This window comes from Bactrocera dorsalis, chromosome 5, assembly GCF_023373825.1.
Source record: "Bactrocera dorsalis isolate Fly_Bdor chromosome 5, ASM2337382v1, whole genome shotgun sequence".
NCBI classification, from domain to species: Eukaryota; Metazoa; Arthropoda; class Insecta; order Diptera; family Tephritidae; genus Bactrocera; species Bactrocera dorsalis.
In genome coordinates, this window is record NC_064307.1 from 4,477,612 (window position 1) to 4,493,251 (window position 15,640).

Here is a 15,640-nt window from a genome sequence, read left to right on the forward strand (position 1 = left end):
TTAAAACATTCTTGACCAAATATTTAAAAATATCTTTTAACAAATTGACATAATTGTTACCAAAATGCTCATAGGAGCGTATTTTATAAGTCTCGATGGGATGCACTGTCTCCATTGTGTTTCAAAACTAATATTTTAGGAATATATTTGAAGACTTGTTTTTAAAATCAAGATTGCTGAAAGTGAATATCATTACTTTTAAACTTTTTAATCTGGTATGCTAAGCTACTAAATGTGCTGTATTATTTCCAATCTTCTCTCTAAAAGCAGCCCTATAAAAATTATTATGCCTTCCGCAAAACATAGAACACAAATGTTTCTCTTTTTTCGTCATACTTAATATATGTATAACTTATATTTTTAGTGGCGACGAGATTTATGCGTTGAACATTTAATTACAATAAATAATTCAGAGTTGGTTCTAAAGAATTAACATTTAATTAAATTAAATATGAAATTAAATCGAACCAAAATACTAAATATACGTGGAGTTTAATAATTACAATAGGCTGAAGGGCCAAGAAGATTATAATATACGCATTCTAATCTATTTTAACATTAGAATAGATTTTTCGTACAAATACACTTGTGCCCAAATACCCAACAGTACCACATATAATTCCTAAAGCACCGCTGAACAATGCCATATATCCAAAGTAGAAAGCAGTTTGAAAAAGACCATACATTCTGAAAATAAATGGAAAAACATTTGGTAAAATGATGATATATTTAGAAGTATTGTTTAATTTGCAAACAAACCGGTGCTCGTGATAAAGAAAATAATCTAAACATAATAAAAATACTCACTTTGTTTTAAAGAAGAAATAGTAGAACGAATAAGCGTAAACGTAAATTGAAGTTGATGCCGCTGACATAAAGCTCGTCCACTGCCACCGATAATCCTCTGCGTTTAAAAGGAAATAAGTGCATACAATTGTTACGCATACCGTTACAATCATTAATATGGTGAAAACTAATAGCATGAAACCATACACGTAGTAAATTTTATATGCCCAAAATGACGTGAAAATAAAGTACCTGGAAAAGAGATTGTCGAATTATTTGCATATAACTCATATTACATTTCAACTTGACAACTGTTGATCATATTAAATTACATTTCTATAAAAATTGAGCCAAATGGTAATACTCCACCAAGTAAAATTATAATAGCTGGTTCCATAAACCACTTCTTTTCGGGTATTGGACGAGGCACAGCGTTCACTCGACAAGGATGATCTGGCTGTCCATCTAAATTGCGTCCTACCACTGTGCCTGCTAATGTAAGTGGCAAAACAACAAAAATGCATATACACGTGACGGCAATCATTGTTCCAAAAGGTATAGCACGCGATGCATGATAACCAATAGCAATAAAATTAATAAAGAATGCTGTGCCGCAAACAAAAACTGGAACCATAAATGCAGACACCAGCATTTGACGTATCCACATTCGGCCTCCTAACCGAGCATATAACGATCCACCAAAATATCCATTGACAGGCGACGTTGCTGCGTACACAAATATGGCAGTAGAAAGCATTGATCCACGCCTATACAAAAAAAGAAGTGGAAAGCAAAGAGCAGTTGATGATTCGTTCCATTATTGTATAAACTTTGTTTAAATATTATACTTACTCAGTGTATAGTTCCCCAACAATCGCAAATAATATGACGCCAAGCACTACGGAAATTAATTGACAACCAGCTCCTATTACAGCAGAAAATACTAATGCGTGCGGTGGAGTTCTAAAAACATCACCATGTACTTGCTTCCAGCCATATTCATCTCCTAAGTCCCGTTCCTGTTGTCATTAAGTGGATTTAGCTCAAAGTTTACAATAATTATATTAATTTAAACCAACCATGTCATCTATTTCTTCATCTTTACTGTAACGAGCGTAGTCTTTACGCAACGTTCGCATGAGAATCATTGACACCAATCCAACCAAAAATATTACCATCATAAAACTATTGAAAATACTGAACCAGTGGATCTGTTAAAGTGAAGTTTTATGTTGCTTAGTAAATGGATATATAAGTATAAATTAAAAACACATGACATCCAACTTACTCTATGTTGAAAAAATTTAGGGTCCAAATATTTATCAAAACGGTTTTTGAATTCAACTGAACTCTGTTTCCAGTTAACTTCATAAGAAAATTTAATCTTAGCTCCTGGTGTCAGTAACTCTTTTTTCTCGTTGTGAAGAGTTATGTCAACAATTTGTTGGCCATTGTAGCCAATTTCAAATCTTTTGTGTGTGAAAATACCATACTTTTCTTCCTGATCGTCCTTTTTACCAACTTCACCCCAAATAGGTAAACCATCTATATACATTTGATACCAGTATTGGTTTTTAACCGCATATGTAAAGGCTTTAACTTTATCAATAGTTAAATCGATCATGCATATTACGGTTGGTGATACGTCCACTGCACAATTCTCAATTAATTTTTGAAATTGAAATGTAATCCATAACACCCACCTTTAAAATCAATTTCGTAGCCACTGAATTCCAATTCAACTCCTTGTAGCGCTTCGCTAAGCGTCTCATGATAGTGGGAGATGCTTTGTTTTGCACCACTACAGAAAGGCAAAGAGAAGTATGCATATGTTTCTTGCCGGTTGTGATATGGGCCAACTGTATTCATCCATAATACGACTTCTTCACGGTCATTGTACTAAATAAAGGGTTTGAAATTAAATTAATAAAACATATATATTTTTTTTTTAACTACCTTATGATTATGCTCATCCGCCACTACACACCAAGTGCTCAATAATAATATCAAACAAATTGGGACCGCACTTATTAGCCACATCACAGTTTATTTGCAATAATATAAAACAAATAAGATTTTTCTATAGAATTATACTTGTCTCATTCGCATAACACTGTTGTCAAACTCGAACATTGAACTCCTTATGGGCACATATACAATCGTTCCCTTCAACAACAGCTATAAATCTTTAGGACATTTAAGCAGCTGGAATGCCAAGTTATGCTCTTTAAATTTTTAAGGTAATTGTATTCCTTTAAGTGGGGTAATACAAATTTAGGTCTTTCGGGAATCCAAAGACAATACACGTATTGAAAATTCTACGCAAACACGATAACTCGATATATGATCGCCCGGTCAGAGATTCAGATAAATGTTGTTATCGGACAGAGTTGTTAACTTTCTTTATTTCAATTTCTAAAAATTTTAGCATAGAGTATAGAAATTTGGATCTAGATCATCAGAGCTACGTCTCAAGTGAGGCAAAGCTGGCGACACTCCAATACCTTGACGGAAATCCACGCATACACACAGAGCGTAAGAAAGGGATGAACGATTACAAGTACACAAGAGTTTCGGTTGGATGTGTCAATTCGGCATTAAGAAACTCATAGAAACTTAAACAGAAATATTATTGTAGTGGCAGAATTCTGCCGAGTTGACTATCCTTGACCGGACAAAAAATCCGTCCCGGTCCAGAAACAGAAATCGCTGGTAGTAATGGTGGGTTATTAACCGGTGAATTAACCGACAGGTAGCTTTACGCAGATAAATATTATACTTATGCAGTCCGTGTGAAAAGGGGAGGGCCCTCAGCTCTCAGCTACAGTACAAACGTAATTTGTGGCATTCCATTCTATGCCATGACATCATTTATGCACGAAAGAATGAGCACATTTTTGTAAAATTGTAAAATAAAGATAAACTTGTTGAAATTATTGCTAATTGAGAATTAATCTATTGATTGCTCTGGTATGAAGTTATACAAATTTATGTTTAACTTTTTGAAGAAATCTTTTTCCCACTACGCTCATTTCTAAAAACAAATCCACTAATATAATTATGTCATTAAAAGCCCGAAAGGTCCATTCGCTTTACTTTTGATTTTCGGCACTAAGAAGATCAGGAAAATATTTACACAAAATTTTGTAGGATGTCTTGTAATTCAATGGATTACAGCATGACCAAAAACCGGATTTTAAATTTATGTTAAACCCTCTTTCAGAATTCAGGAGGTGGAACTGTACTTGCAAAACAAGAACAACAAAAACTAATAGCTAATGCCTGAATTCCATTTTAATTTTTGTTTTTACTTATAGTACACTGAATACGACTTATGTTAGAAAACAAAAAGATCCTATAATATTAATGCTTTATCCGCGATATATCAAGTTATCTATCAAGCGGCGCTATTTATCTGTTTATTATCATATATTGAAGAGGCTGATGCAGAAGACTTAAATAAAAAAGATTTCTGATCACTTCTTAAAAAATACTTTTTTTAATTAATTAATTGTCTTTAGCAAGCAAATTAATTTTGCTTTATTGTTTAAAGCTTCAGAAAGCGAGAGAAAATAAAACTATGAATTGATTGAGACAATCGAACACTGTTAACGAATAAAAAGATGCTTAGACAATTTCATTTCTCACATTAAGTGATCAGTTTGTGGAAAGTAGTCACTTGGGTCAGTGCTTTGATATTAAAGTGTGCATAGGTAAGAAAAACCAAATAATCGGGATTTTTTAAACGAAGAAAGGATTTTTTCAAACATGAAAAATCTGTGGGAAGTACCACCTACATCTATACATATCTATCTTTGTTATTTTCTGTTCAGTGCATGGATATTAGTGTATTAGAGTAATACTAGAATCCTTAAAAGCAATTCCTTTTAAGCATTGTTTACCGAGTTTCATAGTTAAACGACTAATATTGGAAGATGAAGTAAACGACTGATAAACTAATATTAAATAAATAATATAAAAATATTTTATTTTATTAGGAAAATTCAAATAGCCGTGGAATACAAATAACATCGAGGCAAGTAAGGAAATGAACCCAATATCCACATTTGATATTAACAATCTTATGGCGCTTATTCGCGTTATATTGAATAATAAGATAATTTTAAATATCACATAAAAAAAGAAAATTATAAATTTTACAAACAAAATGTAAACTCGCGTATCATTAAAAATTTTTGATAATTGGATAACATTAGTGGCGTTCAAAATAGAAATAAATTGTGAAAACTTTAGTGTTATTATTTTTCAGGAATGTTCGACTTGTATTTCGAAAACCAGAATGCATATATAAACTAAATTCTTATAAAAATGGCATAATCGTCATTTAGCTGCATTATTAACTTTATCACTATTTAATTATTTATATTTATTATAAACTTTCGTGTGCAGGAGTATAAACAGAAACCTTCGCACAGAAATTATTATTCTCAAATACCTCAAATATTAATTAAATTAAAGATCATATTCAATACTGTACGATTTTGGGTGATAAATTGGCTGAGAGGAGCTAGAGGCCGAAGGTGCATACGCTCATATCTTCTTTTACCTTTTTAATATGTGCAAAAGTTATGTGAAAATATTTAGAATTACTCTTTTTAATATTATGCATTGGCCATTGCCGTCAATTAATTTAAATTAGTGGCAAAGTTCAATAGTTTCGGTGCACATCTCTGGAAAAAATACCTTAAACGTTAGAGTGAGAGAAAGAAAAAAATAAATTGATTTGGAATGGATGTGTCAATACATGATTACAACTGTAGTGGTAGATCTATGCGTGACAAATGCGGTAATTTCTCAAGCAAACTCTATTGTCGTTACTTTAAATGTTTTTATTTTTTTACCATTTCAAACAATTTTAGACAAATTTAATGAAAACCTTTTCTAATGGGTCTACAATTGAACAAAATTAAATTTTGGTGATAATATGATTGATATTTGGATATACATAAGCCATTTTCAATCACTTACGTGAATACAAGAAATAATTCACTTATTTCCTGAAAGGCAGTACATTTGACTTATATCAGTTTTCTGTTCCATTCGCAATCCTTAAAGCCTTAGTGAATCGAAGACGATCTATAGTATGTTATTCTATGTTTAGTTTTAGCGCGCATATGACTAGAAAGAATATTTAAATTTAAGGGATCAGTAGGGTAATCTTTCAAAATTTTTTTTTTGCATTTTCTGTTTCGTTATATCTTTAGAATTAATGTAGAAACCCACTTTACCATTGGAAGGTTTCGAAAAAAACCAAAAAGAATAATACCGCTCGACGTTCGGAGCTCTCGGAGTGCACACCTCAAACTTTAAATACCTTTTTCTCAAAACACATTTGAGGTACTCACAACGTGTCCTAAAGCATCGTAAAATCATCAATTTTTATACTAGTTTAAAAAATTTGTTATGGGATTGCATACTAAAATACGTTTACGCAAATACAACTCTGAACGCTTATAACTTATGTGAAACCCCTTACCTTTTTAAACTGACGGACATGATTCAGGTCGAACTACTCAAGCGATTTGCTTAATTTTTTTTTTAATATTCAAAAAACGCCTGGCTATCGTCCCTACTAGATTCATTATTTTATTGACAATGTTATGACAAAATTTATGTACAAAAACATGGGGAAAAATTAAAAAAAAACGTTAATTACTTTTTTATTTATCAACATTTTTTCATGATTCTAGTAGGGACGATAACCATTCATGTACATTCTAAGAATAAATTGGGTTTTTGTGTTTAAGAAGATCCAAACATTAGAAATCGTGTCCGCTAGTAAAAAAAAAACGCATCTCATTCATCCAGCCAATTCTCCGACAGATGTCATCAAAAAATTCCGAAAAAATTTGTTTATACACTCCATGATATACCTCGTGATATATATGTATATGAAAAAAGTTCTATTTTAGAATAAAAATTTCTATGAACAAAAAAAAAAAAACAGGCCAGATTACCCTACTGACCCCTTAAAGAATATTTTTCTGATCGTACGCATTGTGAAAATATTTATATTTAAGATCATCTATAATTACTATATTTGCTTAACCTTATTATAGAAAACAATTTGAAATCAATATAAAATAGGCATTGACTACAAAATTTAATTACCAAAGAAATTAAAAAAAAATATATCAAATATCGTCACCTAAAACGCAAACAACGTATCGGCTAAAAATTACTAATGAAATTGAATTTTTCGTTAATTATGATCCTTTACATTATATTACACATATGTATCATACAAATTTCTGATATACCCAGTTATATCCAAAATTCAAGATTTCCTTTTCCTCTAAACTTATGAAAAGTGATGTTCTGTCATTTTGTATTTTAGGTGACGGTGCCTCCACATTAATTTTGCAGAATACACTTATAATATAACCATATAGTATAATCAAAATGAATGGAAAGGATGAAAACGACTATGACGAAAGGACATCCGCGGGTATGGAAGAATACTCAGACGAATGGGAGCATGGAAGCAAACGAACCATAAGTTTTTTCAAACTATATCGATTTTCATCGGCTTTTGAAAATATTCTACTATTTATTGGATTAATAATGTCCCTTATAAAAGCGCTTACACTCCCAGCAGTGGTAATAGTTTATAGTGAATTTACCGCAATGTTAGTCGATCGCACATTGGCAATTGGTACCAGTTCTAAAACGTATGCACTACCCATTTTCGGTGGTGGCAAAATGCTGTGAGTTTTTTTTTAATGTCATGTATTTAAAAGAGTAGTGTGTTCAAAACAGTTAACGCCAATATTCATGTTAGCACCTTCAAGGTCACTCTTTAAGAAACAATATCTACACTTTGGGCAACGCTTTTTTTTTCAAAAAGTATATATTAAAAGTACGTGTTTCGTAAATACCTTTCAGTATTGCATTTATAACACCTCAATTATGACAAATTAGTGGCTCTTCCATTGCAACAATTGGGTCTTGCTTCGAAATGATTATGATTAAGAGAAAGAAATGCTCCGGAGCTAAATGAGCTCGTCATTTAACAGATCACAACATATCTAAAAAATAGTATGCCATCTTTGCACGAGAAAAGATATCTGCCGCATCAGCATCTCCTCTGCTTCAGCGATTCCCTAACGAAATATTATTCACTCTTTAATGCATTCGCCAATTTTTGAAACACCAAACCGGTAGTAAATATGTACATAAGTTCGGCTTCGCCTTTGAAACATTCTCTGAAAGTCTTCATACTTTTTGAACACACCTCAAGTACAAAGTAAGAATATAGTATAGTAGATTCAAATATAGCCAAGCTAATTTTCAGAACGAACGCAACAAACGAAGAGAATATGTCGGAGTTGTACAATGATTCCATTTCTTATGGCATTCTTTTGGCAATAACATCTATAATTATGTTGATATCGGGTGTTCTAACTGTGGATATTTTTAATTTTGTGGCGTTGAGACAAGTAACCCGGATGCGAAAAATATTATTCGAATCTGTTATTAGACAAGACATTGCGTGGCATGATATGGCGACTAAACAAAACTTCACGCAGCAAATAATAGAGTGAGTAGATTGGAGAATTGAAATTATTACGTTTGCATTGCCTTTTCATAATGTAACATTTTTTTAATATACATTCATTATTTCAATGATCTTATGGGTGTTTTGTTTATTTTTAAATTTAGTGATGTAGAAAAAGTCAGGGACGGGATGTCCGAGAAGGTTGCTCACTTCTTATACCTCATATTTGGATTTATTATAACAATATGCATATCGTTTGCTTATGGTTGGAAGCTCACATTGGCAGTCAGTGTATACATACCAATTGTTATTTTACTGAATTATTATGTGGGAAAGGTAAGAAAAAGCAGTATCGTGGTATTAAACTTATTATTTTTTTATGATAACTGAAATTTTTACAGTTCTTAAAGTTTTGTGGGTAGAAAAAAGATTAAAAATACACCCAACACTTTTTTTACACGGTAAATACGTTCCTCAGAAATCCGTGTAAAAAAATAACGTATAAAAAAGAGCCTTGCGCCGTCGACTTTTTTACAAAAAAAAAAATTTTCAACCTTGTAAAAAAGAGTTGGGTGTAATAATAAATAACGATCAATTCAGTACAATTCTGTATTTAACAATATTAAATTATAAAAATTGGACCACCCTGTTAAAAACGAGAGAAAATTTTCATTACTGCGGTGTAAATTTCGCAAAATATATTTAATAATAAAGAAAGAATATCTTTATACATATGTATATGTATATCTGACTGCACTAACAAATTGTCTCCTAATTTTTCACTGTATTTTTTATATCGAATATGGTGCTTCAACAGTATCAAAGTAAGCTAACCAAAAGAGAACAGGAATCCTACGCCGGAGCCGGAAACATTGTGGAGGAAGTTCTTACTGCTATACGAACTGTCGTAGCCTTTGGTGCGGAGAAAAAGGAATCCGAGCGCTATGATAACTATTTGATACCTGCTCGTAAAGCCAGTCAAAGCAAGGGTGCGTTCTCGGGATTTAGTGACGGTGTTTTAAAATCAATGCTCTTTCTTTCTTGCGCTGGCGCATTCTGGTATGGCGTTAACTTAATTCTTGAAAATAGAAATTTGGAAGACAAGGAGTATACCCCTGCAATTTTAATGATAGTAAGTACTGTTACATAAATTAAGACAGCATATAAACAATTTTTTATCAAATATTCGCAAATTCATTAAATTATTACTTAACTTAAAATCAATACAAATTATACCCACTACTTTTGAACTCTACAAATTCTAGGCATTTTTTGGAATTATTGTTGGTGCTGATAATATTGCACGTACGGCACCATTTTTAGAATCCTTTTCTACTGCACGAGGTTCGGCCACAAATATTTTCAAAGTTATCGATACGAAATCAAAGATTGACCCATTATCCAGTGATGGCAAACTACTTAACTATGGATTGCGGGGAGAGATTGAATTTAAAGATGTATTCTTTCGGTATCCATCTCGTCCAGATATTATTGTACATCGCGGGCTGAATTTCAAAGTTAACGGGGGTCAGACTGTAGCTCTCGTTGGTTCATCTGGTTGCGGAAAATCGACTTGCATTCAACTTTTGCAGCGCTTCTATGATCCAATTTTCGGTTCAGTTACTTTAGATGGTTTGGACATTAAAAAATATAATATCCATTGGTTGAGATCTAACATGGCGGTGGTTGGTCAAGAACCGGTATTATTCCAAGGAACTATAGGTAAATATAATAAACAACTATATTCAATGCTCACACAATTTAATGTCCCATACATATGCATATGTATGTGGGGATCGAGTCTCGACGTTATGTTGCTATCAAATAATTGGAGTCGGAAGTTTCAAGTTCGAAAAAAAAAGATAACCAAATTTTTAGTACTTTAATTTAAGTCGACTTAAGCTACTTTAAAATATTTTGATATATTTATATCATATATATTATATACCATATCGGCATCAAAAAATAATAATAAAAAATACTTACTCGTGTAGCGGATAATATTAGTTATGGCAAAGCAACCGCTACTCAACGAGAGATAGAGGCTTCAGCCAAAGCTGCTGGTGTGCATGACTTTATTTGCAGTTTGCCTGAGGTGATTACTAAATCAGTTGTTGCATATATTGTGTTACGAAAACACTGTTTCAATAATTTCACAAATATTTAGAGTTACCTTACTGTTATCGGCGAAAAGGGATCTCAGCTCTCCGGTGGGCAAAAGCAGCGTATTGCTATAGCGCGAGCTCTTATACAGGATCCTAAAATACTATTGCTGGACGAAGCAACATCTGCACTAGATTATCATTCTGAAAAAGACATTCAACAAGCTTTGGACTTGGTAAGCAAAGGTCGAACAACCATTGTTGTATCTCACCGGTTATCAGCTATACGCGGGGCGGATAAAATAGTATTCTTACATGAAGGCAAAGTATTCGAAGAGGGTTCACACGAGGATCTCATAGCATTGAAAGGAATGTATTATAATATGGTACGCGCTGGTGATATAAATGTAGCGGATGCTACTGAGGACAATGCAATGGAAGAGAAGAGTAAGTACGAAAGTTTTACGAATCAGTGAATTTTGAGCGAATAATCGAGATACAATTTGACTTAAATTGGACTTTAAAGGCCATCCATCCGATTTTAAAAATAATTTCTCAAGTGCTTAAAACTATTTCCCATTCGTACAATTAAAAAAAAAAATTAAACCCTTTTCCAGAAATTAATGTCAGCTCGTTCGAGAAATCTTTCGAAACTGATTTAATAAATTTGGATAAAAATCATATTTCATATGAACACCCAGTCTTGCATGCCAATCATAAAGAGAAAACAACAGATGATGATGACGCTTCTGGAGGAAACTTCTTTATAACGTTCAGACGAATTTTAAAGATTGCACGCCCGGAGTGGTGTATGCTTCTTTTTGGTGCCGCATGTGCGATAGCGTTTGGCTTCACTTATCCAGCATTTTCGGTAATCTTTGGAGAATTTTATGCCGCTTTAGCGCAACCTGACGAAGAAGTTGCTTTGCATCGCACTTCGCTTCTATCAATTTACTGCTTAATATTGGGAGTCTTAACTGGTGTGGGCTGCTTTCTACAAACATATTTATTCAATTATGCGGGTGTATGGTTAACAACAAGAATGCGCTCAATGACATTTATGGCGATAATGCGACAAGAAGCGGCTTGGTTCGACCAAGAAACTAACTCTGTGGGCTCACTCTCAGCGAGATTAACCGGCGACGCCTCCGGTGTACAAGGCGCTATTGGCTATCCACTAAGCGGTTTACTGCAAGCATTTTCTAACTTTGTCATCGCATTAACGCTATCACTTTATTATTCATGGAAGCTGGCTTTAGTGTGCGTATGCGCTTGTCCCGTTATAATCGGATCCATCATATTTGAATCCAAGTAAGTAAATTAGATTACATACATACTATAACGAATCAGTTATATGCATGTATACATTTATATTAAAACTATTGTAATAAACTTTGATCTTTCGATCTATAAATACGAGTATTAAGTAGTATATTTATACCGGTCTGAGATATGCTTCCTTCGTTTTTATTTTAGATTCATGAGTGCTTCTTTGGTACACGAGAAGACAGCTTTGGAGGAGGCGTCTCGCATTGCAACAGAAGCCATATCGAATATTCGAACAATCGCTGGTTTGCGGCGCGAAGCTCAGATTATCGAACGTTATAACCTGGAAATTGACAAAGTTAGGTCAATAATCGGACAAAAGTTAAAGTATCGAGGTTTGATCAATGCATCTGGACAAGCATTCGTATTCTTTGCTTATGCAGCGGCCCTTTGCTATGGGGGAGTGTTAGTGTCAGAAGGAAAGGTTCCATTCCAAGATATTATCAAGTATGTTAATGTATGAATATTCTGTATGTATTGAGTGAAATCATGCACGTGCATGTACTTAAATACACCATTATGAATTCAAACTGCATGGCTGCTAATAAAGGAGAGACGACGGCGATTGGGAGTATCTCGAGTATTATTAGTAGGTACTTGCGCACTCATGAATAATATTTGTCACACTTTCTATGTATGCATGTATGTACATATTTGTTCTATATGTTAACATCCTTATATTATACGAGTATATCATACTAGATCATAAGTCTGCCGTATTTTAGTTTCTGATAGGTAAAAACATTTAAGCAAGTTGTCGCTAATTCACATTCAGACTCTTGTTTTAAATAACTGTTTGTTCATTGTCACGTTTGAAACTTATTGTATTTGTCATATATAATTGCAATTTACAGAGTATCAGAAACACTTTTATATGGGTCCATGATGTTAGCTCAATCATTAGCCTTCGCTCCGGCCTTTACTGCTGCTCTAGTAGCGGCCCATCGGCTATTCCAAATTTTAGATCGTACGCCAAAAGTTTTATCTCCTCATGGACGAGAGAACACGACCGCAGGGAAAGGGCCAATAATGTTCGAAGGTGTACGATTTTCAAATATCGAATTTAAATATCCCACACGACCGGATGTGAAAATTTTAAACGGACTAAATTTGGAAGTGCAAAAGGGAAAGACTGTGGCTCTGGTTGGACGTTCCGGCTGTGGAAAATCTACGTGTATACAACTTTTAATGCGTTTATACGATCCAGACAGTGGCACTATTGTAAGTTTAATTTTCTTACCACTTTATTTTTGTATTGACAATAACAGTTTCATTATTTTGAAACTCAACATATTTTCAAAAATTATAATTATTGAACGGTACTTATTTCTAAGCAATGTACGTGAAAAGTAGTAAACCAGAACTTCATTTCTTAAATAGGGTTTTAGTTAATTATTAAACCGATAATTAAAATTATTTGATCAGAACTGAAAAGTGAACCAATTTTAATAAATGTTTGTGGTTCATTTGTTTTCTCCCTATAAAATCCTGCCAACAATATATAGAGAACGACTCCAACCTTTCTCTATTCGTAAATGGCTTTAACACTGTTTTATAGAAAAAACGTAGAAACTTCAAATTTATTGGTGAATTTTTATTATTCGAAAGATCATTCTGTGGCATTTATTTTTTGAAGATCATCTTTTTTAAATGTTGGCCGCGGCTACGTCTCTGATGAGTCCAATTTTCGATGACTCGTTCGAGCATTTCGACTGTTAAATAGCAAATGACACGCGTAATGTGTTGCTCCAAGGCTGAATCGAAACGGGATGGTCCACATAGACCATATCTTCACAGGAAAAGTCTAATGGTGTGATATCATACGATTTTGGTGTCCTATAGACCGGCACAAAACGTTAAATTATCTGCCCGCCGAAGTGTACTCTCAAAAAACTCATTGATTGATGCGATGAACGGGAAGTGGAAACCAACTGTCGCCGAGATCACGAGCTTTAATTTCAGGCATCAAATTGTCGGTTACCATTGGGTGATAATGGTCTCTATTGACGTTTACGTTGTCATCACACAAAACCATTATTTTTTCTTCTCGGATCTTCTTGAAGCTTTTCAAGAGCGCATAGAGCGAAGCGATGTACAAGCTGTATTTTAAATGCGCCAAGTCGTTCCACACGTCAGTCCGAGTTACTCTTCGTGTACACTCTCAGCTAAGGCTGCTATATTTTCTTCACTGCGTGCTGGATGTCGTCTATTCGATCTCAAGATGGGTTGCAAATAGTACGGTCAGTAGACCGACAGTGTTGACCATAAGCCGAAGACCGAAGACCGAAGCTCGCGAAACACATTCTTAACAGAACGTGAATTTTCAAAATAAAGTTGAATGATTGGGAAACGTTGTTCAGGCGTAAGTCTTTCCACGATGAAAAACCAAACGATACGGAACAAATATAACATGACAGCTTGAAACGACTCACGGGTGATCTGTCAAAAAAGGTTATTGAAAAAGGTACCTCTACTCGTATCACCCGTTGGAAATGTTATACAAATTATATTTTTTTTTTTTGTTGGATTCCGAAATATTGAAATGGTCCGAAATTATGAAACGGTGATCCAAAACCACTTTAATGAACCAATTAAACATATATGCACATACATATGAATATGCGGCAGGAACCTCTTGAACCTAACCGATCAAATTCTCAATCCTATTAGTATAATTTAAACTAGATTTTTTTGATTGTGTAACTTGTACGGTCGTGTTGGACAAATTTAATCTTTCGGCAAGCTATTGAGTTGTTATTCAACGATTTGCCTCGACCAACCATTCATTGCCTTGGACAATAATCTGTGCAAAATTTTGTGAAGAAATATCACCAACAAATCTACTTTGACATGTACCTACATATGGCCCCTATATATAGAAAAGCTTCTTGGTGAGAAAAGGACATGGGCAAAATTTCAGATAAATATCTAAAAAACTGTACATACTTACTATATAGTCGGAATATTATAAACTTCATTGGTAGTCAAAATAAATATTTCAATAAACATAATTGCGTAAATTAATATTTATGCAATTCCATACATTAGATGTTGTTTGTATGTATAATAAATTATCTTTCTTATTAAATATGAGTTATAAAACGTTTATGTTAACATATTTATGATATGAATGTATAATTTAAGAGATTGAACGACGACGACATTCACAAAGATGTATCAATCGAAGGTTTGAGAAGAATGCTAGGGCTTGTCTCACAGGAGCCATCTCTCTTTGAGCGTACAATTGCTGAAAACATCGCATATGGTGATAATTCGCGCAAAGTGTCAATGGATGAAATAATAGCAGCCGCGAAATGTGCCAATGCACATTCGTTCATTGTGTCTCTGCCAAATGGATATGACACACGCTTAGGTGCACGAGGTACTCAACTATCTGGCGGTCAAAAGCAGCGCATTGCAATAGCTCGAGCTTTAGTGCGGAACCCCAAAATCTTGCTATTAGATGAAGCAACATCTGCTTTAGACTTGCAGAGCGAACAGCTAGTGCAACAGGCTCTAGATGTAGCATGTACTGGACGCACGTGTATAGTTATAGCACATCGTCTATCAACTGTTCAAAATGCTGACGTAATTTGCGTTTTGAAAAATGGTAAAATAGTAGAAATTGGAAACCATCAGCAACTTATTGCACTTAATGGAATTTATTCAAAGCTTCACAAAATGCAGAGTCACGAAAAATAATTCTTAATTGAATTAGGTTAGGGGATATTGTATGAAGGATTTTTAACGTGATGAATTCGATGTGATTGGAAATATCAAATTTGTATGTATATTTAAATGTATGCTTTTATGTTTACTAAGTGTAAAGATGAAAAATGTAATGTAACGTATGTATTTTGATGCTATAAATCCTTTTTACTTTGACATACATATACAAGTAAAACAC

General features: G+C 33.7%; 2 protein-coding genes across 4 annotated transcripts; one reads left to right on the plus strand and one right to left on the minus strand.

The window, feature by feature from the left end:
* Nucleotides 1–316: 316 nt before the first annotated feature.
* LOC105226499 (transmembrane 9 superfamily member 3) lies at nt 317–3,120 on the minus strand. The gene is made up of 8 exons (XM_011205389.4): nt 2,743–3,120; nt 2,490–2,685; nt 2,075–2,436; nt 1,866–1,997; nt 1,639–1,805; nt 1,119–1,553; nt 808–1,038; nt 317–687 (listed from the first exon to the last, which is right to left on the minus strand). The coding sequence occupies exons 1-8, from the start codon at nt 2,824–2,826 to the stop codon at nt 543–545; spliced, it is 1,752 nt and encodes a 583-aa protein (XP_011203691.1). The 5' UTR covers nt 2,827–3,120; the 3' UTR covers nt 317–542.
* Nucleotides 3,121–4,391: 1,271 nt separating this feature from the next.
* LOC105226497 (multidrug resistance protein homolog 65) lies at nt 4,392–15,612 on the plus strand. 3 transcript variants are annotated; one of them, XM_011205386.3, is made up of 12 exons: nt 4,392–4,499; nt 7,145–7,514; nt 8,102–8,347; nt 8,470–8,641; nt 9,123–9,437; nt 9,571–10,027; nt 10,300–10,400; nt 10,473–10,854; nt 11,025–11,718; nt 11,884–12,180; nt 12,588–12,954; nt 14,878–15,612. In XM_011205386.3, the coding sequence occupies exons 2-12, from the start codon at nt 7,210–7,212 to the stop codon at nt 15,433–15,435; spliced, it is 3,894 nt and encodes a 1,297-aa protein (XP_011203688.2). In that variant the 5' UTR covers nt 4,392–4,499; nt 7,145–7,209; the 3' UTR covers nt 15,436–15,612. The 3 variants fall into 3 exon arrangements, with proteins under 3 accessions (XP_011203688.2, XP_029406124.2, XP_049313110.1); XM_029550264.2 differs by lacking the exon at nt 4,392–4,499 and adding an exon at nt 4,799–4,822; XM_049457153.1 differs by lacking the exon at nt 4,392–4,499 and adding an exon at nt 4,805–4,826.
* Nucleotides 15,613–15,640: the final 28 nt, after the last annotated feature.